Source organism: Lolium rigidum, chromosome 7 (assembly GCF_022539505.1).
Source record: "Lolium rigidum isolate FL_2022 chromosome 7, APGP_CSIRO_Lrig_0.1, whole genome shotgun sequence".
NCBI classification, from domain to species: domain Eukaryota; kingdom Viridiplantae; phylum Streptophyta; class Magnoliopsida; order Poales; family Poaceae; genus Lolium; species Lolium rigidum.
The window spans coordinates 186,515,728-186,540,720 of NC_061514.1; the positions used below are offsets into that span (position 1 = coordinate 186,515,728).

General features: G+C 42.8%; 3 protein-coding genes across 13 annotated transcripts; 1 reads left to right on the forward strand and 2 right to left on the reverse strand.

Annotated features, from left to right (window-relative positions):
• Positions 1–5,996: 5,996 nt before the first annotated feature.
• LOC124672373 lies at positions 5,997–19,772 on the reverse strand. The gene is made up of 8 exons (XM_047208611.1): positions 19,680–19,772; positions 19,185–19,466; positions 17,896–18,023; positions 8,469–8,586; positions 8,291–8,383; positions 6,529–6,606; positions 6,324–6,411; positions 5,997–6,025 (listed from the first exon to the last, which is right to left on the reverse strand). The coding sequence occupies exons 1-8, from the start codon at positions 19,722–19,724 to the stop codon at positions 5,997–5,999; spliced, it is 861 nt and encodes a 286-aa protein (XP_047064567.1). The 5' UTR covers positions 19,725–19,772.
• LOC124675660 (serine/threonine-protein kinase ATM-like) lies at positions 9,946–15,275 on the forward strand. Of its 11 annotated transcripts, none has more exons than XM_047211723.1 (10): positions 9,946–9,970; positions 11,224–11,349; positions 11,430–11,557; positions 11,703–11,860; positions 12,574–12,620; positions 12,706–12,769; positions 12,904–12,978; positions 14,124–14,246; positions 14,621–14,806; positions 14,978–15,275. In XM_047211723.1, the coding sequence occupies exons 5-10, from the start codon at positions 12,583–12,585 to the stop codon at positions 15,143–15,145; spliced, it is 654 nt and encodes a 217-aa protein (XP_047067679.1). In that variant the 5' UTR covers positions 9,946–9,970; positions 11,224–11,349; positions 11,430–11,557; positions 11,703–11,860; positions 12,574–12,582; the 3' UTR covers positions 15,146–15,275. The 11 variants fall into 11 exon arrangements, 10 of the variants coding, with proteins under 10 accessions (XP_047067679.1, XP_047067683.1, XP_047067678.1 ...); XM_047211722.1 differs by lacking the exon at positions 9,946–9,970 and adding an exon at positions 9,997–10,435; XM_047211725.1 differs by lacking the exon at positions 9,946–9,970 and adding an exon at positions 9,997–10,435 and having other exon boundaries at positions 11,722–11,860.
• Positions 19,773–22,779: 3,007 nt separating the features above from the next.
• On the reverse strand, positions 22,780–24,176 carry LOC124672374. The gene is made up of 3 exons (XM_047208612.1): positions 23,652–24,176; positions 22,950–23,096; positions 22,780–22,868 (listed from the first exon to the last, which is right to left on the reverse strand). Exons 1-3 carry the CDS (start codon positions 24,067–24,069, stop codon positions 22,780–22,782), a joined length of 654 nt encoding a protein of 217 aa, XP_047064568.1. The 5' UTR covers positions 24,070–24,176.
• Between the last annotated feature and the right edge of the window lie 817 nt (positions 24,177–24,993).

A 24,993-nucleotide genomic window follows, 5' to 3' on the forward strand; every position in this document is an offset into this window, starting at 1 on the left:
AGGTCAGCCAAGAACAATGCATATGCCCATATAGTATTATAATGTGTAATCTTTTTAGACTTCAGATTTTATGCATAATCTAAAAAAACACGCATCTGAATGAACAAGTCGATGGCACAAATATTTAAATAAATATAAGCAAAGACTCTTAATAAATAGGACAAGTGTGAATGATATCACAAGGATAATGCAAGAAAGTAAATAGGTGTGAAATGCCAAAAAAGGAAATGCCTCACATTAAACCTAACGGTATTTAAGTGCCCAAAAGCCTAATGAACCAATTATATCATAAGTGCATTTGAAAGACACAGAACATAACTAAGCAATTGTCCCTCCATTTAGTCTATTGATAAAATCTGATCCCAGAAGTAGATAACTAAAAAATACTACGGAGCCATTACAACATGAGTTATTACCAGGCTAGAATGCTCAATATCATCAGACAATAGATGATTATTAAAACATAACATGATCTTGCACTATCATATTGGAAACAAAACAAATAGGTGCTAGCATGACCACCAGCGGCATTGCAAAGAACTAACACCTGCTAAGTCAGACGAATGAGAAACATAAATGGCCTGTAAAATTTGAAGGACAACTCCAAAGTGAGGCCCCAAAGGAAAACAGTTTGTTAAGAAGAACAAACCGGCTACACACTTGCAAGTACATGATTTCCTCACCTGAGAAATACTCCTTTATGTTGTTGGCAATAGGCCATCAATGATAGCTTCCTAGCTCGTCCGGCTGCTTCCACAGGGTCACCACCTGCCCGTCCGGTGACGGCGGCGGCTGTGCTTCTATCGCAGGCCATCACCAGCTCATCTGTCGACGACATCTAGGTTATGTGAGATAAAAAAAAAGTAAGGAAAACATGTTACAATCCAAACCAAAAACTAAAAATAAAATTCAGTTTCAGAAGCAGCTTTTGCTATTTTTTGGAATATGTGTATAAATAAAAAAAAGAGATTCCAACCTATTTCCTACATGTTGTAAACTATTTCGTTCTCTGTATTGTTCACTATTTTTTATAGGGGGCATGTTCATTCAGACCCCCCCCCCCCGGGCAGTGCAGCAATGGCAGTGTGCACTGCGCAGCCAGAATATGATTAAAGTAAAAAAAGATCGATGTGTTTTAAACATCAGAATCCTGCAAGATCGCGAAATTGTTTCAAACATCAGAAACGTACCAAGTAGTAGGCAGTGGATAAAATCTATAAACTAAGATATGTGGCAATAATTGTTCATTTCCTTCATGAGTATATCTCCTATTCCACCACCTGCAATAATTCCTGCAAGATGCGAAATTGTTTTTCTTTAGCCACTTCGTAGCAGGTTGTGTTTCTATGACCAAATCAAAGTAGCAGAGGCACTTGAAGTTGCAGTACCTATTTACCCATAAATCCATTGATTCAAATATTATATATTCAGTGTCACATCGTGCTGCAAAGAAGGCAAAAATTAAACCGTGAGAAGGCCATGATACCTTGGCAATCTGCTGCACAAAGAAGGAGATCCAGAGAGAGAGGAGGGAGAGGAGGGAGAGCTATGTTTTCTATTCTAAATTGGATTGTACCTTTCCACTAACTAAAATGCTGATGTTCAGATTCATAAAGGAAAAAAAGGCTAATATACTTTCATGCTATAAACTCTAGCTAGAACTACTGCAGACCCACATGGTATAAGCTGAAAATGCAAAATCACAGAAATCCCAATCATAAAGTTAACTAACTAAATGGTACGGTTGTACTTGGTTTACTTGGATCAGCACATTGTAATATAATTGGCTGACATAGGGCTCAGGTTCTCAATCTGGCTCCATTTCTGTAATATATCCGAGGTATAATGCAGGTAGCCATGATTGCACTTTTGTTACAGCAAATCACACGATACATACAATGTCAATATGCTGAACTAAACATACAATATTCTGGTAAAGCATATTGTTAGGTAGATAAATACAATGTTATCTGAATAAAATGAACAGAGAAGTAGCAGCTGCTAACTAACACCATATCAATATGTTGAACTAAACATTTTTTACTCTGGCAGCTAGGAATTCGAAGTAACAAACTGGGGAACCGGCATATACACCAGTGGTTCTTATGCAGGTTTAGCAGAAACGAAATGTCAATGTTAAGGATATCCTAAGAAATTCTTGCTTATATACAAATACAAAACAGAATCCTTTTTGACACCTAAAGAACTAACTGTAGCACCAATTTTAGCAGGGATATTTCAATACAGTTTATTGTTCCATGCAGGCAGTAAATATTACATGAATTTTCCATCTCCCACACATGATGACCATGTCCTGCTACTTCTAATTACACACTGTTCTTTCCTAAAATATAATAATGTCAGAGAATGGATTATCAAAATCGTATGTGCTTCGCACAATCAGTGAAACTCACTGAATTTCTATATTCAAGTATTCACTGAGTCACACCTAAAATGTAAAGGAGCTTTTAATTAAATAGTAACCACCGCCCTACTGGTAATAGAATCTTGCTATAGTGAACAGACAAAAACCAACTATAATCATCCCAGTGCAGATTAGTCCTGATGATGCATCAAAACCTCAGGTGGATTAATTAATTTTGAGCATCATACATAAGAATCCATCAAAGCATATAGTTCAAGCTACACGAACTTCTTTTTTGAACAAAACTAAGAAAACCATCTCTTTTGATGGCTGCGGTACTGGCACCCCCCGAGCCTTTTAATTTTCCAATGAACATATGCACTACATGTAATGATCAAATCCCAAAATGTAAGAGATGATAAACAGTTCGATCCTATGCACAGAAGTAGTAGAAACAACACAATTAAGTTTCTTGTAAGCTTTATCAAGAAAACACGGGAAATATGTAATTGTATAACAAAATGCTAACATAAATATAAGATATTCTAGGAAGCGAGCTCACCTTCAGGCTCATCTTGCTACCACACAGTAGAAGGCAATACTCATCATGTGGCATTAATTCCTTGTAAGCTTTACCAAGAAACACACTAACAATCGGATATTCCGGAAAAAAAAATGAGATCATCAAACGAAGATGATGGCCAGCCATCCAGCATATAGAAAAATAACCTGCAATCTCGACACAAACTATTCCAGAACCAAACTGAACTATCATAGGAGCCATATTGTGTGTTGCTAACCATACAAAATAGGATGAAAACCTGAATATACACTACAACAGAAACCAAAAGAAGCATCTGTAAGAGACGGCAATAAACTGTAAAATGATTTTAGGAACTGAAACCTATGAATGGAGGAGCAGAAATGCAAGCCTTGTAGCTCCCGCCTCTTATCCCTCGAGTCGCCACTGTACTTTTCTTTCCTGGGTACATTGTTTTTATAAGCCACTAATCTGCAGGATAAAAAAGACTGAAAAGTTTAGTATCTCTGTATCTTGTCTTTCTAGTGTAAGATCAATTAGAATTGTAATTTCTCTTGCACACCTTTCTGTAGACTAATTCTGGCTAAATAAAATACAAAATAATGGCACTCGAGATGCATAGTAGAGAGGGAAACCCATTGAAGACCTGCAGTATGGGGAGGGCTCTACCGGCTGTGCTAGTTATTAAATTGGAGAGAGCCTCTATTCAAGGTGCAATTGGAGAGAGCTGAGCAGGTTACACCCTTCAAGGTGCAAGTGTACTTAATTAATCCATATTATACCTACACAGTAAATAGGCATAACTCCAATTGGAGAGACCTAAATAGGCACCCTTGTGTAAATACTTTACTGTGTAGGTCTCTCCAATCTAATATGGTAAATGGAGTACAAAATACTGAAGCTATACCTGCTGCATTTTGTTGGTGCATTTCGACCACTGGCAAGGACATTATTTTTTTAACACTCCATAATAAGGCAATATATTTTTAGTGGGAAATCAATAAATACTCCCCAAAAGACAAATCAGTTTTCGATTTAATTTCATTGTTCTACTCATTCAACTACGAAGGGAGGCAGGAGTTTTGCACATACCTAGATCTGTAGCAAAGGGGACATGGTGAAAACCTGCCTGGATTTTTGTCGAACACCTTGCTGGCATATCTAAACAAAATCAGCACAAACACAAATATTTTAGAGATTCAATTGAGAGAGAGACAAAGTGGGAGGGGGGATAGAGAGGACGAACGGACCTGGAGGAGCTATTGATACCTTGGTATAGATCCAACATTCCTCAGCAGCTAGCTCCAATACTACCAGCACGGGGGCGACCAACACATGCTCCTCGTCATAGTCCAGAGCCTAGGAACTGCAGCATGAGTAACACGAGTTAGAGGAAGGAACTTCCATGGGAAGGCTAATCCGTAGGGAGGACTGCTCTTCCTGCTCGCAGCAGCAGGTCGAGCTGGGGGCGAGCAGGGAGGGGCGCGGTGGAGGACCTGCTGCCTTCTTCTGCTCCTGCCAAGGGGAAAGGGAGGGGTGGAGGAGAGGGAGCCTAGGTGGCTGCCGCGCAGGCTCCCGTGCACCCCCCCGCGCGCCCGCGAGAGGAGCGGCATGTGAGGTGGTGGCGACGCTGGGGGGCGCGCGAGGAGGGCGGAGGTGATGGCGGACGGTGGCGGCTGCGAGGATTTGGGGGAGCGCGATTGGCGCTAGGGTTTCGGTACCAAGGGCTGGTTTTGTCTCTCACGGGTGCGGGTGGATCTTTCCACGGGCCAACGGCGCGACCGACCGAGCGAAATCCCACCCGCAGTGACCGACGAGCGGGACCGACCAACAGTGGGACCCACGTGCAGCCAGAGACGGGTAAGAAACGGCCATCGCATGGGGTTATCTAGTAGGAGGAACAACAGGGACTGCCCAGAATAAACGGCTGAGATGCCACAGATGGGTTGATCCGACGGCTGACATGCTCAAAACGCTGTGAGGCCCCCTATGGGGGGCATCATATATACCTTCAGATACTACTGGGCCGGCCCATATCAAGGAGCATATGCATTGGACACACAGCCTGGACGGAACATCAGTAGCTGCACTGGGAGTCACAAGATCAGTCATGCGGCGAGTTGCAGAGACGAGAATATATCGCCCCTGCCTGCGAGTGCGACGCTTCACGTCTTGATCTCCAATTCTGAATCTCCCACTAGCAAATGGAGGTCAATGGAGGAGACCAATCGGAGTCCTCAACACCTCTGAGAGATGAACCAAATCTGACAATGAAGAGGAGGATGAAGACCAAGGTAAGACCTGATGCAGTTTGATCCCTGAATTTCAAATCGTTCCGTCTTGAACCATGAAATTCATCGATAAAAGCTACGATTTTATGTCAAAATATTAGAGAATAGTAGGAGGAAAGGGGAAGCAACGAGCACACGATGGGTAAGATGTGGATGGCGGCTGTTATTTTCTGTTTTTTTAATCTTTTCCGCATGGGACGGGTTAGCTGGGTAAGCAACGCACCATTGGAACACCACCTCTAGCCATTTAATATAGTATAAAGATATTCCACCGAGTAATCCCCCTCCCCACACATAAAACCAGATAGACTGCCTTGCTGGTTTTATTGTGGGTAAAAATATGCTATAGCTATACGGATTTTTATATTCTTGGCATCTAAGTAGCAGTGAAGAACAATGATGTGCTTTGAAAATGTTCAAGTGACTTAAAATTAGCTAGTTAATTTACTTGAACTTGTTAATGTTCAGCAATCTGGTTTAATTTTACTGAATGTTCCTGCCATATTATTTCTGTGATTTTGCATGTAGAGAAATGCAACCATTTTACAGTTGATGCTTTCTCAGTACACTGATAATCTATACCAAAAATCCAGATATTCAAATTCAAGGGCCTGGACTTCAGTTTTGCCTCGGGCCCCAGAAATCTCAGGACCGGCCCCTACTCCCAAGTTCTACGAAGTCCACGAAAGACGTAGCCTGGATGCCTTTGCATTAATAAACATGCCTATTAACACCAGTTACCAGCCATTTTAGTTACGAAACGAGTTACCAGCCAATCATCCATTCACCAAAATCATAATCAGTTAAGCGCCAACACATCCATCAAACCTACAGTGTATGAATATTATGGTATACTAAACATCTCATGGCTGTAAGGACATGCTATTGCAGAATGCATGTAAGCTTACGAATTAGAACTAAACCATAATGAATTTATCAGTCCATTTCAAATTAATTTAGTTCTAACTTCGTCAAAAGTCAGACTACTGACTTAGGACAAAGCTAGAACTTCAATTAATTTGGAATGGAGGGAGTATAAAAGAAGGTGAACAGAGAACTTGGAGGTAGAAAACTGACAATCAAGATCATGTTTGTATGAGACAAGGTTGAAAGGGGATGCACGAACCTTTTGCAACAATTTCCCCTTGATCAGAAACATTTACAGTCAACTCTCTAGTCCTCCAGAGTCTTTTACGAGCGTTGAACACCCCAATCTACAAAGTCAAACCGATATATTTCTGAGTGCTAAGATTTTGCTGTTCATAGTTCCGCATTATGGGATGAACACACAGATGGAGCAAATCACACATAGAATATGAAAGGAAAGTTACCGAAACATTTATATTTGCATGACTGTCATTTCCTTTGGCAAAATGGCCCTTGGATAAGTCCAGTAACATGTTCTCCAACTGATAACAGCAGCAAGAAATTACAGAGGTCAAGAGCATAGAGTAATACAATGTGGCCTACATATATGATTTTTCCGAAAATAATCCACTTAAAGACTAAACTTCCCATGAAGTTCAGTTGGACTCTAAAGCCTTCAAAACGTCAAAACCATAGCATAAACTTTGTTAAACCGGCCAGTAGTGCCCTTAATGACGAACGGCTCGGTGTATTGCACCACATGGACTACATGTAGACAAAGCCTCCACGTTGCTGTACATGAATCAGCTTGGCACACCGCAACTGACTCACGGAACCGCTCTCTCCCTCCCCATTATAATCACCACCCTCTCATTGATCAGATCTTGTAGATAGGGCTGCGAGCAGGATCCCATGCAAACCCACATATAGGTGTTCTAAAAGTCAACCTAGTGCAATTTTTATTTGAGATTAACACATGTTTGACTTTTGATATACCTACATGAAGGTTTGCGGGATGTCCGCTTTGCAACCCTACTTGTAGATCACTGGTTCTTTAAGCAGATCAAAGACGAAGATACGTTTAAGTATAATGTACACGTGCCTTCTTAACAGGCTTCTTCTACAGCCGCCACCAGTATCACATTTTGGACAAAATGTGCAAAGGTGAGCAAAACAAGAAGGAAGCAACTGCAAGGATAAGGACAGGGCCATTTCTGCATCAAGATTCTCCATTAGAAATATTATGTCTGATGTTTAAAGACACATATTGATGCTAAGAGCTTGTGATTTCAGTTCCAATTCAATAGGACTTGTTATGTAAGTGTCATGTTAAGGACCGGTTGTGTCAAAACAAAATGTGCTAGTTCCACGTTATGAAGTTAAACTGTAGATGCTTTTCTAATAAATTTGGATTGAGGTCTAGTGGTGCTCTTTGACCTTATTAATTGCAAGTACTAGCTGATTTTGGTCAAAAGAAACAATTGATGGGTGTGCAACAAGTGGAGTTTGGATATTGTTGATTTTCTAATATGCTTGTGAGCCAGTTTTATGTTAAAATGGTTACTATTGCTCTGGAAGCTGCATCCCCAACTGTTTTTATTTACTTTCACATTGCTCTATAATTTGTAACTCTGGTTATGCTTTTGAGAAAGCAGGGGCAAGCCACAATTTTTGAGCTACTGAAGGGACATAATTGAGCACTATTTCTCTGTATATGACTGTGTGTGGTTGATATGTGACCCCATGAGCCATGATACCAATTTACACATGGTTACTGCTGTAGTACTGCAAACAAGGCTGCACCATGCCATCACTGTGATACAAATTGTGCTAGAATGATTATCACATAACTCCATTCATGACGCACAGATGTCCACAAAAGAAGGTATTTAGAGCTGCAAACAACTGTCATAATTCCCTTTCATATGATTACTAGCCTACTACTACATGTTAGTATTTCTAAGCAAAAGAAAATCTGTGCAACTAAAAAGCTCAACTCCAAGTGCTTTTGACAACTAAATGTTAGTAGTATTTCTTAAAAAAACTGTGTAACTAAGAAACTAAACACCTTAAGCAAATCATTTTCTTGGCACAGCACAGACATTACACAATACACTTTTTTGTTGCAAAGTTGAAGCTCCAAAGTGAATTTCATACAAAGTTGAAGCTCTAAAGGTGGGCTTCTCATTTCAACTGAATCCTTATATAAATCTATAATATGCTCACCTCAACTGTAGTAGAAATGTTTTCTCCCTCAAAACATTCAATAACATCGCCCATTCGGATTCCAAGTTTCTCCGCATGCGATTCTTTTGAGACCTAAGGTTCAGTTGGTGATAATTACTCCATGATGTCAAGAGAAGAACCTTAAGTAAACAAATAAGCAACAGTAAACATTCCATACCTCTTGAACAATAAGACCGCGATCAATATTAAACTTGCGCCGTATCTTCTCAATATGAGCAGGGTCTAAAAGCTTGATGGCGAAGAACTTCAACCCAAGGTGGGGACGCGGGATGGACCTATACAATAATCATTTAATAATCAAAAACAGTGAAAAAGAGCATGTAAAAGTCCAACCCATTTCAAATGAGTTAATTTCTTCCAAATACAAAATTGGATAACAAACCGCCAAAACCAGACCAATTATTTGAATAAAGTTGAAAAACACTCAAGGAGAATCTGTCATAATCCTATGGCCCAATAAAAAACACATTTCAATGGAAACAAGACCAACTGAGTATATAGAGAGTTACGCAAAACAACAGCATCAGTGCCAACTGAACTGATAACGGTGACCACAACTTTTAGACATTTAAAAGAAAACACGCCTTTTGTACCAGTATTTAACGTAAAACCGAAATCTACCAGTTTTACACTATTTGACAAAGAATCCGACAGATCAGGCCCACATGTAAGGGCTGATGAAGTAAAATGCTGCCTGCGGACAGACATGAGCCCCATCTGTCATCTTTCTCTCCTTCCTCTTGCCTATTTTTTTCTCGCTCTCTAGATCAAGGACTGGCATTAGGGCCACTACCTAGTCGAAGGCTGTCATCCAGGGACTCCACTTCATCTTTCACACAGGCATGCTTATCATGCTCCACTTCTTCAGCTGCGGGACAGGTAGTTTCTTTGTCGCGCCGCTTAGCTACCCCCGCCCATGCCTGTGACACATCGCAACCGTCATTGAGGCGGAGCGCACCATCGCGCTTAACCCCCGCGACGACACACCCCTCATTCTCAAGGCCCTCACCCTCAAGCTCCAGGAGCAAAGCTTCAACGCACCCCAAGCGCAGGAGATCACACTCAACACTGCTGTCTTGTGTCCCACAACTCCAGCCTGAACCCCAGCATGGGCAGGAGAAGCACCTCGTTCAATTGAGTCTCCATGCTTGCGCCTGAAGGCCAATGGTCATAAGCAACCCAGGGCCGGTGCGCTGCTAGGCACTACCCCACGTACCCTGATTGCCGGCAGTTTGGGGACGGCATTTTAGCGTAATGCCGCTAATGGCTAGTTTTTCAGGCATTTTTTTTATAACTGCCGTTAACGTAGCGTCAGTTCTGGCAATTTTGGGAAGTGCCGGTAATCATCGCATCAATACAGGCAGTTTAGAAAAGTGCCGGCAATATTGGCCTGATTACAGGCATTTTTACAATTGCCGTACTTTGTAACAGCGGCACTACAGCCTAATACTGCCGGCGATGTTTGCTCATTTTGTAAAAAACCCCTAAAAAGAAATCACTTATTTAGAAAACTCCTTCCACCTCTCTCACAAGTCGTCTTCCCCTTCTCTGCTCTACGCGCCCCACGCCCACGCCCACGCCCACGCGATGCCGTCGCCACCGCCGCCGCCGCCTGCCGCTCCGGCCGCCGCCGGCTGAATCTTCCGCGGAAGCTGGCCGGTAATACAACGCCGACATCTCCTCCCTTGGTTCCCCGCCGTTGCGGCCCTCTCTAGCACCCACGCTCAAGCGCCCGTGAAACCCTAGCCGGGGAGGCGGCGTGCCCGCCCGCCACCATCGCTGGTCCTCTGCCGACCGCAGGAGGGAAGGAAGGCGGCGTGCCCGCCCACCACCACCGCGGGTCCTCCGCTGACCGCGTCAGGATCATCGCCCCCCGTCCTCTGCGCAACCTCTCCATCGACCTCTAGCCGCGGGTGGTCGGGGCGGCCGCAGGTGGAAACCAGGGGAAAGGAGCCCCCTCGTCGTGGTCCTCCGCCACCTCGCGGATCGGCCCCTTCGCAGCTTCGGCCGTGGTGGCAGCAGTACTTGGGCCAGCGTCGGAGGAAACCGGCCGCACCCGCGCCGCGCACCATGGCGGGGAGGGGCCGCAACGGCTTCGAGGACGACGACGTCAACCCCTTCGCGGTGAGCTACTCCCCGCCTCGCTCTACCCCGCCGCCACCACCCTAGCCGTCGGCACGGGCCTGCGAGAAGCTTGCCCCGTTCGCGTAGATCTCGGGCCGTGCTTTGCTGTTTCGATCCGCGTAGGTTTTTTTTGCTTGCGTCTGGGATCCGCCATTGCTTCGGTTCCTGCCGTGCTGGATCTGAGCGTGGGAGCGGGATGCGATGGGGAGATGCGGATTTGCGCGGGTCGAGTTGGCGATTACGCTGTGTGGGCAGTGTCGGCTGGATTGCTCTTGGGGCGGTTCGTTTGCTCTTGATCTGTTGCTCATCTGATGAGCTAAGCTGCGTAGCAGACGAGTAGCAGCCTGCGCTGGATATTTATATGCCAACTTTACTTAGCGGTGGCGCTTGATTTCAGTTATCTCCTTTTTAATGCTCCACACTTCCTTATAGTCATTTTCCATGATTATTTCTCTAGTGGTTCAAACTACTGAATATACTCGATTGGGCAGAGTAAGGATTTAGAGAACTTTGTTCAAACTAAAAAATGGTCCTCTTTGGTTTCTTCGAAATCCCATAAATCGATGGGTAAGAGTTGGGTGGAGTCGCTCATAAATTCTGGTAACACAAAATTAATCGCAGTTACTATGCTGGCCCTAGCATGTTTCCCTAGGAACCAGCCAGTTGCATAATGGTTTTATAATCCTTATTGGCCCATTGATCCAAATAACCTGTTGCTTGGTCTACATCTCTTTTCTACTGCTGGATCTTGGAAGTAACCCCTCTACATATGTTCTCATTATCTGCAGAACCAGGACATTCTATTAGACTTGGTGATTAAAGGTACTGAGATCAGTATCACATATTGGTTTTTCCACATCAAGCTCATCGATTGCATCTCCCACTTTATTTACTTGTTCCCTGACATTGCCCAGGTGATTATCTTTCTCTGTTCTGTTATTGCGTATTATCATTTCTAGTTACATGTATCATTAATCTATTATTTTCATTGCAGGATATGACAGGACATTTGCTCAACATGCTGCATGATACTGATTATCGTGTCAGGTTGTATCTTGCTAGGAAAATTGTTGTGCTATTCCAAACATGGGAAGGACATAATGAATTGTTTAATGATGTTTGGTAAGTGTTTTACTATGCTGTAATTTTTGTTAGATTCATTTACTTGTGTTCCCATTCTCTGGCTTAGTTCATAAATCATGATTGCCATTTAGATTGCTAACCTCTAACTGTGAGAATTAGCTTACCAGTGTTCTGTTAATGTCAGCTCAAATATTGGTGTCCAGATGGTGCAGTTCTCCAACAAGATCCCAGTTAAATCAAAAGAAGTCTTAGCTGTTGGTCCACAATCTGTTCCTGTTATTGAAACTGCCCTCATCACACTAGCTCATTTGTCTTGTGCATAGCGAGGAGGTTGAAGTTGAGGTATGTTTATTCTCGTTGTCACCACTGCTGTTGTGAAGCAAGACAATGTACTTATTTTCTATCTACAGTAATTGAGTACTATAGATTATTCTTTGATAACAGTTGTTTCCCTCCTTTATGATCTTTGAAGCTTAGACTATGGTTTTTTTTCCCGCTAATGCTGTTCCATTATTAAATGTATCATACTGTTTATCGTGCTGGGTTTATGGCTTGTTAATGGGTGCCTGTTTTACGGGAATTGGTGGACCTCATATATAAGGGTTAAGAACCTCATACAGTACTAAGTGAGCCCTATAAAATTCTGATAGTTAGCTCTACATAATATATTATTCACATGTTTTACTTGTACCTTGATTGTGTGCTGCGAAAGCATGCATATATTGTATGTACGGAACATGCTGGCCTTACTACCCCTCTTTGTGGCCCCTTTCTCCGTGGTCCCTCAGTTTGTGTAACTCTGAGGCAATGAACCCACTTATCCATGTGGTGTTCAGTTGCTCTTCCACCGCACTGGCTGAAGCTGACCTTAACTTCTGCAGCACTCGGTCTGTGGATTGTTTAGTTTTTTTAGCTCCAAGTACTTGGACATGTATCACTGTTATGTGTTTGCAGTTTTGCCTACTGATGTCTCATTGAGGTTTGAGAAAAATATTTGTCTGACTCTGCACTGTTATTATTCTTGTTCATCATAAATTTATCCTCTGATGTTGCAGTGCGCATTCATGATTTCTGCTGTTGCTGCTATAGAGCCTTCTCAGCGGTACTTTCACAACAAATGAACTATTTGTTAGTTTATGGAAATAATACTGTGCTTACTCTTTCTTTTCATGCTACTTCATTGTCAGAGAATTAGCTTATGCTTTATTTGATTCTATCTCAAGAAAGCTCAGCTACGCTTCACGAACTAAGGTGAGTGGACTTCTCAGAGTTTGGTGAATATGTTAATTTAAATCCGAACAACTATGTTTATCCAGTTTATGTTGTAAAAGAGAATGACTTGCTTGTGGAAATTAAATTTACATATTGTTCTTCCCCATATCCAGTATTTGGACCAACTGATTGGTCCAATTCTCTTCCGGTGGGTTGCTTGTGAAGTCAGCCTAGTTTCACTTCTTGAGGTAATCATCTGTTCTTCTGCCTTTCATATTTTGATAAATGATTCTGAATTTGATTGAATGTTTGCAAAAGTGCCACAAAAATGACGCCTTTGACAGGTTAAGCAAACTTAACTTAGTTACGGGCAAAAAGCAAACTTAACTCAGGTTAAATTGATTAATTAGATAAGTAAGTCATGACCTCTAGCTGACGTTGGTTCTTAGCTCATTGTGATTCTGAGACCTGAGCCATTGGTCTTCATAAAGCCACCATCCAGTTCCGAAAGGGTGTTGCTCTCATAAGAGAAGGCGATTTAGAATAGCCATGTCCTTGAAGTATACATCTAGGGTTCAGAATTCCAGTGGGAATCTGGTCTTCTGGCTTGGGGAAATAAGCTGTATTACCTTGGAGTAGGGCCGAGCCAGCGAATTTCGGGCCCCTGTGCCAAACTCCAAAATGGATCTCACTAGAAAATTAAACTTTAAACTAATGATAATTATAATGTATATGCCAGAATATCTTACATAGAAAGTGCTAATTTGCTTGCCAATTAGATGGACCACAGAATCCGCATCGTCTCTTGCATGGGGGATCAAGGAGGCGAGGACGATCCTTGCTGGCAGGCGGCTGCCAAAGTTGATTGGAAATTCGGGATTGGAGTATTGGCATTTTGTGGTTTTGGCGATCGCTGAAAAGACGAACTGACGCAGGATTTGATGGTTAGGGGTGGAACTAGGATTCAGGCATGGAGGGTGACCAATTCTTTTACAGAAGACTATTGTATCTTCTATAGCTCTACATTAGTATTAGTGATCAATTAACGGATCTACAAATTTATCATCGATATTTAAACATCTGAGCAATTATAATCAATTTAAAAACATCTGATGGGTGCATAAATTATAATCGATCTGAACAAAAACTAACTAGTTAATAGCAACTAATGTGCAAACTTAATTGTTCAAAGTATATGAAATACCTTGAGACCTCGATCTTATAGTAAACGCCAAACGGGGGACCGAAGAGCCTGATGAAAGATGGATAGGCCATTAGGCTGGACACCAAAGATTGATCTGCAGTTCTGTACCACCTTTTCCTAGATGCACTTATTTTAGCAGTTATCATATTACTGAATTACTCATTCTTGAGCTAATGCAATCTTTTACAGGTGCAAGAGATGTTTGGTTTTAATTCGGCCAAGCCAAAGAACTTCATTGAACATATCTGCTCATGGCTTCTCCTGTTCCTTATTCTCAGGGGTGATGCTGCTGATCTTAATTGGATCTCCAAGGTGATTGTTCGTTAAAAGTTAATACTCCCTCCGTTTGGTCAAAACTTGTCGTAATGTAACCTGATGCACGCTACATACGGGAATGAATGGAGCAGTAGCTTTACTGTTTCTTACTTTTCTGTTTGCTGCTATATTGTTTCATTCTACATATAAGAAACTTATACACAACAAAATTTACAAAGAAAATTCAAAATTTACCTTGCAATTAAGAATTAACTTTCCCTCATATAAAACCATATGCAGTATTTTTTGTCCCAGTTCTTTTGCTATTTGATTGTACTGTGTACAAATGCAGTGTGTAAGGCAATCTCTCTAGTCAACACTCCCCAGTACTTAGATGCACCTAATAGTTATTTTCTTTATGCACTTATCAGGTTTTGTTGCAACCTTTATCTGCTGTTATCAAGGGATATTTCGTTCCGATATTTGGACTGTCTATTGCTGCCAGATGTGGCACTGGGCCAGAGAAGGACTTGGCAGAAACTGTGTTATATGAATCAGTTTTGCAATTTGGTGAAATTTCTGAACTTGAGCGTGATGATCTCATTAGAAAACATATGGTATGCTTTCCCAGGAAACATCTCCCCTTGAATTTGTATGCAATGTTTGCTGTTCCTTTGTGTCTTGTAATTTTTTTGTTTGCCATCCAGTACATTTGCATATACACATCAAAGTGTTCTTGTTTGGGCTCCTGTTTATGGTTGATTATTTGCGGTGTTCTATTTTGCTAGTTGTGTGGCAGTTATGGTCTTCAACAAAAAGGCGATGAGCACCTGGCAAGGAGATCGTCGTCGAGGAGGAGGCGAAGTGCACCTGGGCGAGGAGCCGGAGGAGATCATCCTCCAGTATGCTCCTGGGCGAGGACCTGCCTGCACCGGAGGATATCTGTCCTCCAGTAGCACCTCGGGGAGGAGACCGTCCTCTAGGAGCAACTTGGCGAGGATTTGCCTGGGGCGAAGGTGCAGGGGACGAAGAAGTTCTTTGGGACCAGAGGAGGAGCTACTTGGGCCGGAGGTGGAGGGCGCAGGGCGAGGGCGAGGGCGAGGGCGAGGGCGAGGGCGAGGGCGGAGGCGGATGGTGATCCACGGTGGGAAGCGATTCTAAATCTGCACGGAGGGAGTAGATGTGATGGTAGGATGCTGACATTGGAGGAAGAAGCAAGCGAGTCGGGAACAAAGAGCCTTGTTGGTCAGACAAGTAAGATGGAAGCCAGTTAGATGAACCTTGTTGTGTATTTTGTCTAAACCTGGCGATGAACACTGTTGGTCATGGAAGTTAATTAGATGCATGGATTGTGAATCCTTGAATGTTTCAAAATGTTGGTTTTAAACCTAGATTGTTTGGAAATATTGGTTTTAAACATTGCTTAATTTCTTGAGTGTGATGTATGCTTGATTGTAGATTGCTTGAATGTTTGCAGGCAGTATAGCAACCTTAAAAATGCCTAAGAAAATAATCAGCGGCACCAGAATTAAAAGCCTGAAAAAGTAATTGTAGGCATCCTTTAAAAGTGCCGGCAAAAAGTTTAGATGGTATCCCTAGAAAAGTGCCGGTAAAAAGATTCTATGGCATTTTCGGAAAGTGCCAGCAAAAAGATTCCATGGCATCTTTCGGAAAGTGCCAGCAAAAAGATTCCATGGCATCTTTTAAAAGTGCCGGCAATACTAACTAGCGGCATTTTAGGAAGTGCCTTAAAATATAATTAACGGCACTTTTCTAAAAATGCCGGCAAAGATCTACCTCGACTGGAATAAACGCAGCACTTTTTTTTGTGCCTTGAAAAATCTTTGCTGGCACTTTTGGTGTCTTTACCGGCACTTTTTTGTGCCGGCAATCTAGATACGTGACGCAGTGACACATCGCAACCCCCGCCCATGCCTGTGACACATCGCAACCGTCATTGAGGCGGAGCGCACCATCGCGCTTAACCCCCGCGACGACACACCCCTCATTCTCAAGGCCCTCACCCTCAAGCTCCAGGAGCAAAGCTTCAACGCACCCCAAGCGCAGGAGATCACACTCAACACTGCTGTCTTGTGTCCCACAACTCCAGCCTGAACCCCAGCATGGGCAGGAGAAGCACCTCGTTCAATTGAGTCTCCATGCTTGCGCCTGAAGGCCAATGGTCATAAGCAACCCAGGGCCGGTGCGCTGCTAGGTGCGAGGGCTACCCACTCATGGAGCTTGCTCGTGCGAGAGGAGGGTGGCATGGAGACAGTGTTAGAGAGAGAGAGAGAGAGAGAGAGAGAGACCGACATGTGGGTCTGGTTTGAAGATTTATTTTCCACGTTAGCCCTTGTATGTGGGACCAGCCTGTTGGATTCGTCTTTAAATGAGGCAAGAAATGAAGCGTGGATACTTTGCTTTTCTACCGTATCGGTATCGGATACTGCTCGAATACGGGATATTGCCTGGATGCTGCTCGATACGTATCCCGTATGTATCTTCTCATTTTCGAATTAAAGAAAAAGAAAACAAAATACCGACAGGGGAGGGATACCCAAGGGATACTCGAACCATACGGAAACCTTACGAATTACGATGCCCGTTCCCAAAAAGAAAACACGCCCCACAACCTCCAAAAACACGGTTCACACATCGCACCCTTGCGCAGGCCATCTCTCTGAAGCCGTCTCACTGGTTGAGCAAGCCAACGTCCACTCATCTGCTATTGCTGATCCTTCCACTCCACCCTGCCTCATCGAGCTACGTGACCAGCGAGTTTTCTTCCTCCATCTCCTAGTCCCCTTTCGGCCACCACCTTCATCCATGAATCCACCCACCATTGATTTGATCTCTCAATTCATTCCTTCTCCCTTCAGATAAGCAATGGGTAGTGGTAGTACGTCCACATCAAACAAATCTTCGACTAGGAGCTCAATGTCGAGCATGTACAATGGCAGCAACTTCTGGAATGCAGCCCAGGTACTACCCACTGCTCGTGTGATATGGAGGAGATCCACATCCATGTTAATCCTATGACTAATATTTACTTTCTATATTTTTAAATAATTTACATATATATGAATGTATCCCCGTATCTGAGCTTTTTAAGAATTGTCGTATCACGGTATCCCCGTATCACGTATCGGATACGTAAGTATCTGTGATTCCTAAGAGGCAACCGCTAGATTCAGGTTCTGTATTAAAGATTAGCCAAGAATGTGTGGTTATTTGTTAAAATTTCCAAAATTTGTGGTGAACTGTTATCAGTTGCAATGAAGTGCGGTTTTGGGCAAAACACTCTATTATGAAATCTCTGCTCATGATCACCTACCCACCTAGGCATCAAGGTAAGAGCCTTAGCATCACTTATACATGATTTTTGCACTAAAAAAATTGCATCAATTTATATTAAAACATGACAAGAATCGCACTGCTGAACAATCTCATATTACTATTGGTGTCATTAAATTGGACAAACAAGAAAATAAAAAGAAGGCAAACCAATGTGAATAAATTATGAAACATGAAATGCAGAATTTCAACATTGCATGATAAAAAATGGATATACAATCATTCATGAGAAACGAGAATGACATGATATTTATTATCTAGTTTTAAGTGCAACTCCAGATAAAATGCACAAAACAGTAAACAAGAATTTATTACAATTAGCAAAACTACAATATAACAAATGAAAACTTACCCATGAGTCCTCCACAGATCCAAGCACTTAAGTAGAATCGAAGAAGGTATAAAAGACCCGTCGGTAGAATTATTCACTATGCCCACGACATTTGAATCGAAGTCAATGACTGGTCCTCCATCATCAAACTACAATATCCGTATAACCATATTTTACAGTTTATAGTAACAAAATAGTAAACAAAGAACTGCACAATAAATAATGAAAATACATTAAGTAGACTGTATTGCACATGCAGTGTCCGGTGCCACGTAGGGTCGAACCATCTAGTCCTGTTAGACTTAGACGGTTAGACCCAAACCATTTCTCCCCTATTATCGCCGTGTCCACTGCCTTGTTTCCACTTAGGCAATCAACTGGATGACGAATCGATGATCACTGGCATGCCTTCATAATCTAACCATGGTGCGATCTGCAGCTGAGTGCTCTTTACTCCAGTGTTGTTCTACCTAATTTTTTTTGCCTGTTTGAGAGGCTAGGGTTTTTATCGAGGGAGCGGAGGACATTTGGTTTCAGGGACAGGGACCTACTGAAGTTTTGTTGCATCAGAACAAAAAATCATTCAAAAAATTCATTAAAGTGCTATTTTCTACCAATTTTGTAAGTTCTTGTTTTTGGAAATTTACTGAATTCTGCATACTTCTTCAGATTATCTCTTACTGGTGTGTGAGCAATGGATTTTTGGTGGATAGTCTGTTACAGAGAGATCTCATTTTGGAAGGGATTTCATAAATCATGGTGCGGGATTGTGCTATATTGGTGGAAAAAGTTGACATGACTTTTGTTGAGAGCAATAGGATATCGCTTCTTGAGATCAAGGCCACCTCCATGATAATGTGAAATATCAAAAGATCTGAAGTTAGACTTGCTTTATCCAGGGTCATAACTGAATAATCATCTAATGGTCTGAGGTTTCTGTATGGTGACAATGGTTGTGAGAATACAAGTCGGCATACAACAGATTGCGGGGTAGGCGGGTGGCAGATATTGATGCAGAAATGCCAACAGAGAACAACACCAAAGGAGGGAATTTTGAGCAGCCACATATGAATATGGAGCATGTTGAGAAGGGGCTCATGTGGCGCGCCACCAAGCCTATGTGTCACCGCCCACAGGACGGCACGTACATGACCCAAATGTGCAATACCGATCAACAAAATAACTTTGACTGGGCTAGGGGGCAGTATGAATGGTTGGGAGTCATATGGACTTAACTCCATTAAGCATATTCCAAATTTCGAAATAAAAAATGATGCATATAATAGTGTCACGGTAAAGTATATCGTTACCTCATTGTCCACATCTTTGCGAGAAAGGTACATGTAATGATAGCGATCATAGATAGTTGGATTCAAATATTCTGCCCTGCCATGAGTTATCCTGAGATTCATTTTTTCATCTCTCCCAAGCTGGAAAACTTCTTGAGCACATTCCACACTATTACTAAAATCAGGTACAGGTAGCTGAAGAGATTGATCCACTCCAACCCTAAAAAAAGCGAGATCATAATGCTTCTGGAGGTAAATCAATTGGCCCTCTGCAGTTGTGTCATCTAATAAGTGAATAACAACCTGAAACAGCGGTTGGAACAAGTATGAGTATATCTTGTTCAGAGCTGCTGGCAAAGGTCAGAAGATCCTTCAAGATAGAAGTACGCATATAATGTTCATGAGACAGGGTCACAGGATTAACAAAAATGAGACTAAATTCATGATAAAAGTCATCAAGAACACGGGCAAAGCATATGACACAAAGTGAGATTTCTCCTATCCTTAACATCTCACCTTAGCCTCAGCGGAATACTCATCTTGGCCTAACCAGTGGTCCATAGACGGGCAGTTTGAGCGTATTAGATGTGCTGTTGTCAAAACAATGCCGGTGTTTTTTTTTTTTTTTTTTTTTAGATTCACAGGGAGACATTCTCCCCGGTTCCATTTCATACCGAAAAGAAACCAATGTCATCAGTCTTACAGAAAATAAAACGCACCCAGCAAAAACCCTGCTACACTGTGTAGCCTAAACAGCAACTTAGTTTAGAACAGACGACAACACCTCCTCCAGGAGCGACCGAACTGACCAAGACCCAGCTCAGCGCATACAAAAGCGCACCCACAAAAGCTACCAACCAGGTTTCTTACACAGCATTAAACAGCTAAACCAGCAAGGAGAACACAAACTACTGCAACACAACAGCAAACTCCTGCTCTTTTCCTTGGTGTTTTGCTCACAGCACCACATGCACCGAGGCATCCTCTTCTGGATGTTCTTTCAGGAAGTCAAGCGAAGCTCTCCCGCCATGTGACATCTTGGAAGCAGGAGCCCAGGAAGTGATCCAGTCGAAAGAGGAGCACTTCAGGTTTGTGCCAGCCTCAGTGGAGCTTTGATTCTTCTCATCTGTAACTCCATGAACAAGTCCACCTCCTTCCACACCTGGTCCTTGAAAGGAACTTTCCAATTCCTTAGGTATGACAAGATCACACTCCACACCTGTTTTAGATTCAACCAAGTAAGTCTATTAAACACTAAACTATTCCTAGAATTCCAAATTCCCCAAAGAACAACAGAGGAAATAAAATTAAACTGCAAAAACTTCTTATTACAAAGCCACCTACTAGCTATATCCAAGTATTTATCAACCCTATATCTAAACACCTCCTCCACCAGACTCCATACTTGTTTTGCCACAAGACAATCAAAAAAGAGATGATGAACACTTTCAAACTCTTTACAGAAAGAACATTCCATAGGTTTTGGAATACCTCTCCTCCTCAGATTATCCCTAGTCATGATTTTATTTTGTGACAACAGCCACAGAAAGATCTGGATTCTTGGAGGGATTTTCAGATCCCAAACAGCAGGTAAGTAAATTGGTGTCACACCTCTAAAATTAACTATAGCATACATAGACTTTGAAGAATAAACCCCATTTGTTTCATAGGACCAGATCAACTGATCCTCATCTACACTAAAAACTATAGTCTCAGCAATAGCTAACACTTCTTGCCATTGAGACATCATCTCATCCGAGAAGGTTCTCCTAAAATCACATCTCAAATTTGTACCATCCCAAATATCTCTAACAGTTTTAGTTTGCTGATTACATACAAAGTAAATGTCCCAAAATTGAGTAGCTAGGTTAGAATTACCAAACCAAATGTCCTTCCAAAACCTCACACTCCTACCATTCCCTATTTTCCACTTATAGCCAAACCTAACAGCCTCTGCAGCTCCCATTACCCCTTTCCAGAAGGTAGAAGGGTGAGCATCATGACAACGAGAGGATGTTTGGGTCCCTAGTATTATACTTGCTATCAATAATTTTCCTCCATAAAGTTCCTTCCCCTTGTATGTACCTTTTAATCCAAGACCCTAGGAGGCACAAGTTTAAGTCTTGCAGATTGGGAATACCCATACCACCAAACTCTTTTTTCATACACACAGACTGCCAATTAGCTAAGTGAATTTTATTATTTCCTTCCTCATCATTCCACATACAATTGGCCAATTGAGTGTTGATCAATTTTAGAGCCCATTTAGGGAACTTAAAGAAAGACAGTAAATAAATAGGAATACTAGCTAGTACTGATCTAACTAGTTCCCTTTTGGCTGCAGAGGACAACAGCTTTCCCCTCCAACCAGCTAATCTACTCAAGAGAGAATCAATTAAAGGTTGTAAATCCTCCCTTTTTAACTTGTCATAGTGCAAAGGAATTCCTAAGTACTTAATTGGGAAAGATCCCAAAACACACCCAAAAGTTTCCAGGAAAGAAGTACATTCCTCCACCTCAACATTAATAGGAATCAACTCACTCTTATGATAGTTAATACGCATACCAGATATTTGTTCAAAACAAGTTAAGATCCACTTCAAATTAGTTGCAATCCTATTACTTTTCTCTAAGAAAAGTAAAGTATCATCAGCATACTGCAAGCAAACAACTCCACCAGGGACAAATTCAGGACACAGGCCCCTAACCAAACCTTCATTGCCCCCTTTGAGGAGCATTTTTGAGAACACATCTACCACAAAATTAAAGAGACCAGGAGACAGGGGATCACCCTGTCTTAAGCCTTTACCAGTAAGGAAAAAATCACTTTCAACCTCATTAATTTTCACACCCACTGATCCACCAGAGGTTAGCTGTTTAATCAACCTAATCCAGAAAGGACTAAAACCCCTAAGATGCAAAATCTCATAAAGGAAATCTAGATTAACCCTATCATATGCCTTTTCATAATCAATTTTAAAGACAAACCCCTCTTTCTTCCTCCTGTGAACCTCATGCACAATTTCATGTGCAGTAACCACACTCTCTAAAATATATCTGCCCTTAATAAAAGCAGATTGATTATAAGAGATTAACCTCCCTATGATTTTAGCCAATCTATTTGTTAAGACTTTACAGAAAATCTTGAAACTACAATTCAAGAGACTTATAGGCCTAAACTTCCTCATAGTCCTAGCATCATTTTCTTTTGGAATCAAAGTAATCATAGCAAAATTTAGTCTAAAGATATCCAACTTATCTTCAAACCAAGCATCAAATAAATTCATTAAATCTTGTGCAATAACATCCCAGTACTTCTGGTAAAAGAAAAAGGATAAGCCATCAGGTCCAGGTGCACCATCAGCATAAGAACCAAAAACAGCCTCCTTCACCTCCTCTAAAGTAAAACGACTCCCTAACATCTCATTTTCCTCTATAGTTACTTTTTCTTCAGGAAGGAAAAAATTATCTAACAGCCTAATGTCAGGTCTATCTTCAGCACCAAATAAATCCTTATAATATTGTTTAGCTATCTCTAACATATCTTTGGTTTCAGTGACAGGACCATCAGGCCCATCTAGCACAGCAATCATTTTCTTCCTTCTCCTTTGATTAGCTAAAGCATGAAAATAAGCAGTGTTCCTATCTCCTTAGCAGAATCCAGTTCAATCCAGAATCCAGAGCACCTTCTTAGCAGTGTATTATCTGCAAAATACATATAAATGTTTACTTGCAGAAGGCAGCAAGTTGCAGTGACTCTGAACATATAGGCAAGATGTGACATACTAACAAAGGATGAAAGCCCCAGGACATAATGAGCAGAACGAAGCACTGCTTCTCTTCCAGATTCACGTCGAGGAAGAAGTTTAGGATCAGCAGACAGGCATGTGGAAGCTGTGAAGAACTCAAGGGTGGGCAGATCAAACTGGGCAGCTACAAGAAAATCATACAGCACGCAAAAGCACAGGTAAGCTTTATATGCCACTCAAGAAAATTGACCATCTAACTTGCAAGTCTGTATACAGCAAAGCATAATTCAGGACAAAATGATTGTCAGGACAACTGGTGGCCTACTTGGCTACATTCTAGAACAGACATCAACACTGAGACACAACTTTAACCAGCATGCCATCCTGACAGAGGGTAGTATAATGTACTGAATGAAAGAAGCTACTCAGATATGTTAGCAAGATGCAGCTGATGGTAAGCAAAAACCACCAGGTGCATGGAATATCAAAGAGGAGGACTATCTCAATTAAACAAGGTATGAAACATGTTAAAACCAGGACCCAGGCATACCCTCAGCTGAGAACACGGTTATCCTCTATTTGAACTTCAGTTAGCCAAGCATGCCAACGATTAAAGATATTTTACATATTATAGATGTTAGATAAGATATTGAATATGAAACATGCATTCTCTTATTATTTTTTTGGACTATGACTTAATTCTATTGCAGACTTGAAATTCTTGGTTTACAGAACAAACCTATTTTTTGCCGGTAACTGGACATTTCAGCGTCAAAGGCCTTGTATATCTCCGGATGGTAAATTCTGCTATATATCACCCCGTCACCAGGGAGGTATGGCTCGCAAAGTGGCGAGCTGGGCGCAGATGAAACCACCACCTCTTCTTCCTCCTCCTCCCTCCCAAGATCTCTCTTTTTCGCTTCTCTGTCCTCCTCTTCTCGCTCCCCGCGGATCCTCTTTTTCCCCCTCCTGGATTTTTTCTTCGTGGACGCAGCACTCCTTTTCCTTCTTTCCAGCCGGGTTCCAGACGTCGGCGTGGCTGCGGGTGCGCTGCCAAGGCGGAGCACAGGAGGTGTTGATGTGGATTCCTTCAGCCGCCTTCTTGCCCTCGACCTGGATCCCGATGCGTCGTCCTCTTGTGTGCCGGGAAGCGGCATTATAGATCTGGCCAGGAGGGATCGTCCAGAGCAGGCAGCAAATTAAGATGATCGCCGGAGACGCTCGCGCCCAGTCGCCTACATCGTGCTCCGACGGAAATCAGGGGGTTTTGTGTATGGCAAGGAGGGACAAGGGTTGGGCTTTTTTTTTTCTTTTTCGAAAAGTCTTCTAATCATCTTCCTTTGTTTCGCGATGCGCTGCTGCTTGCCTCCCCCTGAGAATCTCTAGCAGACCCATCTGGCCCATCCGCATAATTGTTTTCCGGTTTGGAGGAGAAAAAAAAAAGGAACAGTTTGAAACCGCATTGAACCTCCATACCAAAAAAATAAAAAAATCCCAGCTATCCCGTTTCGCGCCGCGGAAACCCCACGTTCCCAGGTTAGGGAGGCTGTGCGAGCACGAACCCCATCTTCTCCCTCGCGTTGGCGCGTAGGAAGTTTCAGCTCGCCCTTTCCCGCTTCCGCCCCACCTATTGCTCCCGATTCCGCTGCTCCCAGTCCCCTTAGGCCATCCCAGCCCGCGCGCCCGCACCGACATGGACGTCATCAACCTGCCGCTGCTCCCAGGCCGGACCGCGCCGCGCGGACCGGCTCCACCGACCGCATCTGGGGCAGCACGTGGCAGCCGCGGCAGCCGCCACCGAAGGCCTCGTGGTCGACGCGCCTCTTGTTGCTGCTCTCGGAAAGCGGAAGCGGCTGGGGCAGCATGTCGTCCTGTGCCTCCCGGTGCAGCTGCCCCTCCCGCTCCGACCAAGCGGGTGAAGCGGCCGAGCAGCAAGGTGCCGGCGCCGGCGCAGAAGAAGGCGGCGCCAAAGAAGGCTGCGAAGAAGCCAGCCGCAACCAAGATGGCGTCGCTGACTGCCTTGACGTCAGTGATGACGAAGGCGCCGCTGGAGTCGGTTGTTGCGCGCAAGGTGCTCGACG

Bases quoted from the DNA above. Each gene is read 5' to 3' on its own strand.
- LOC124675660 (XM_047211721.1), top strand. From the start codon at position 12,565: ATGTTGCAGTGCGCATTCATGATTTCTGCTGTTGCTGCTATAGAGCCT. The intron at 12,770-12,903 runs GTGAGTGGACTT...CCCCATATCCAG, and splicing joins GCTACGCTTCACGAACTAAG to TATTTGGACCAACTGATTGG. The intron at 12,979-14,123 runs GTAATCATCTGT...AATCTTTTACAG, and splicing joins GCCTAGTTTCACTTCTTGAG to GTGCAAGAGATGTTTGGTTT.
- LOC124672374 (XM_047208612.1), bottom strand. From the start codon at position 24,069: ATGCCGCTTCCCGGCACACAAGAGGACGACGCATCGGGATCCAGGTCG. The intron at 23,097-23,651 runs GTTTGTTCTGTA...ATTTTCTTGTAG, and splicing joins CAGTTACCGGCAAAAAATAG to CTGCCCAGTTTGATCTGCCC. The intron at 22,869-22,949 runs GTATGTCACATC...TGTATTTTGCAG, and splicing joins GGGGCTTTCATCCTTTGTTA to ATAATACACTGCTAAGAAGG.
- LOC124672373 (XM_047208611.1), bottom strand. From the start codon at position 19,724: ATGGACCACTGGTTAGGCCAAGATGAGTATTCCGCTGAGGCTAAG. The intron at 8,587-17,895 runs GTAAGTTTTCAT...ATTATTGTATAG, and splicing joins GATCTGTGGAGGACTCATGG to GTCCATCCCGCGTCCCCACC. The intron at 6,412-6,528 runs GTAACTTTCCTT...TTGACTTTGTAG, and splicing joins ATGCAAATATAAATGTTTCG to ATTGGGGTGTTCAACGCTCG.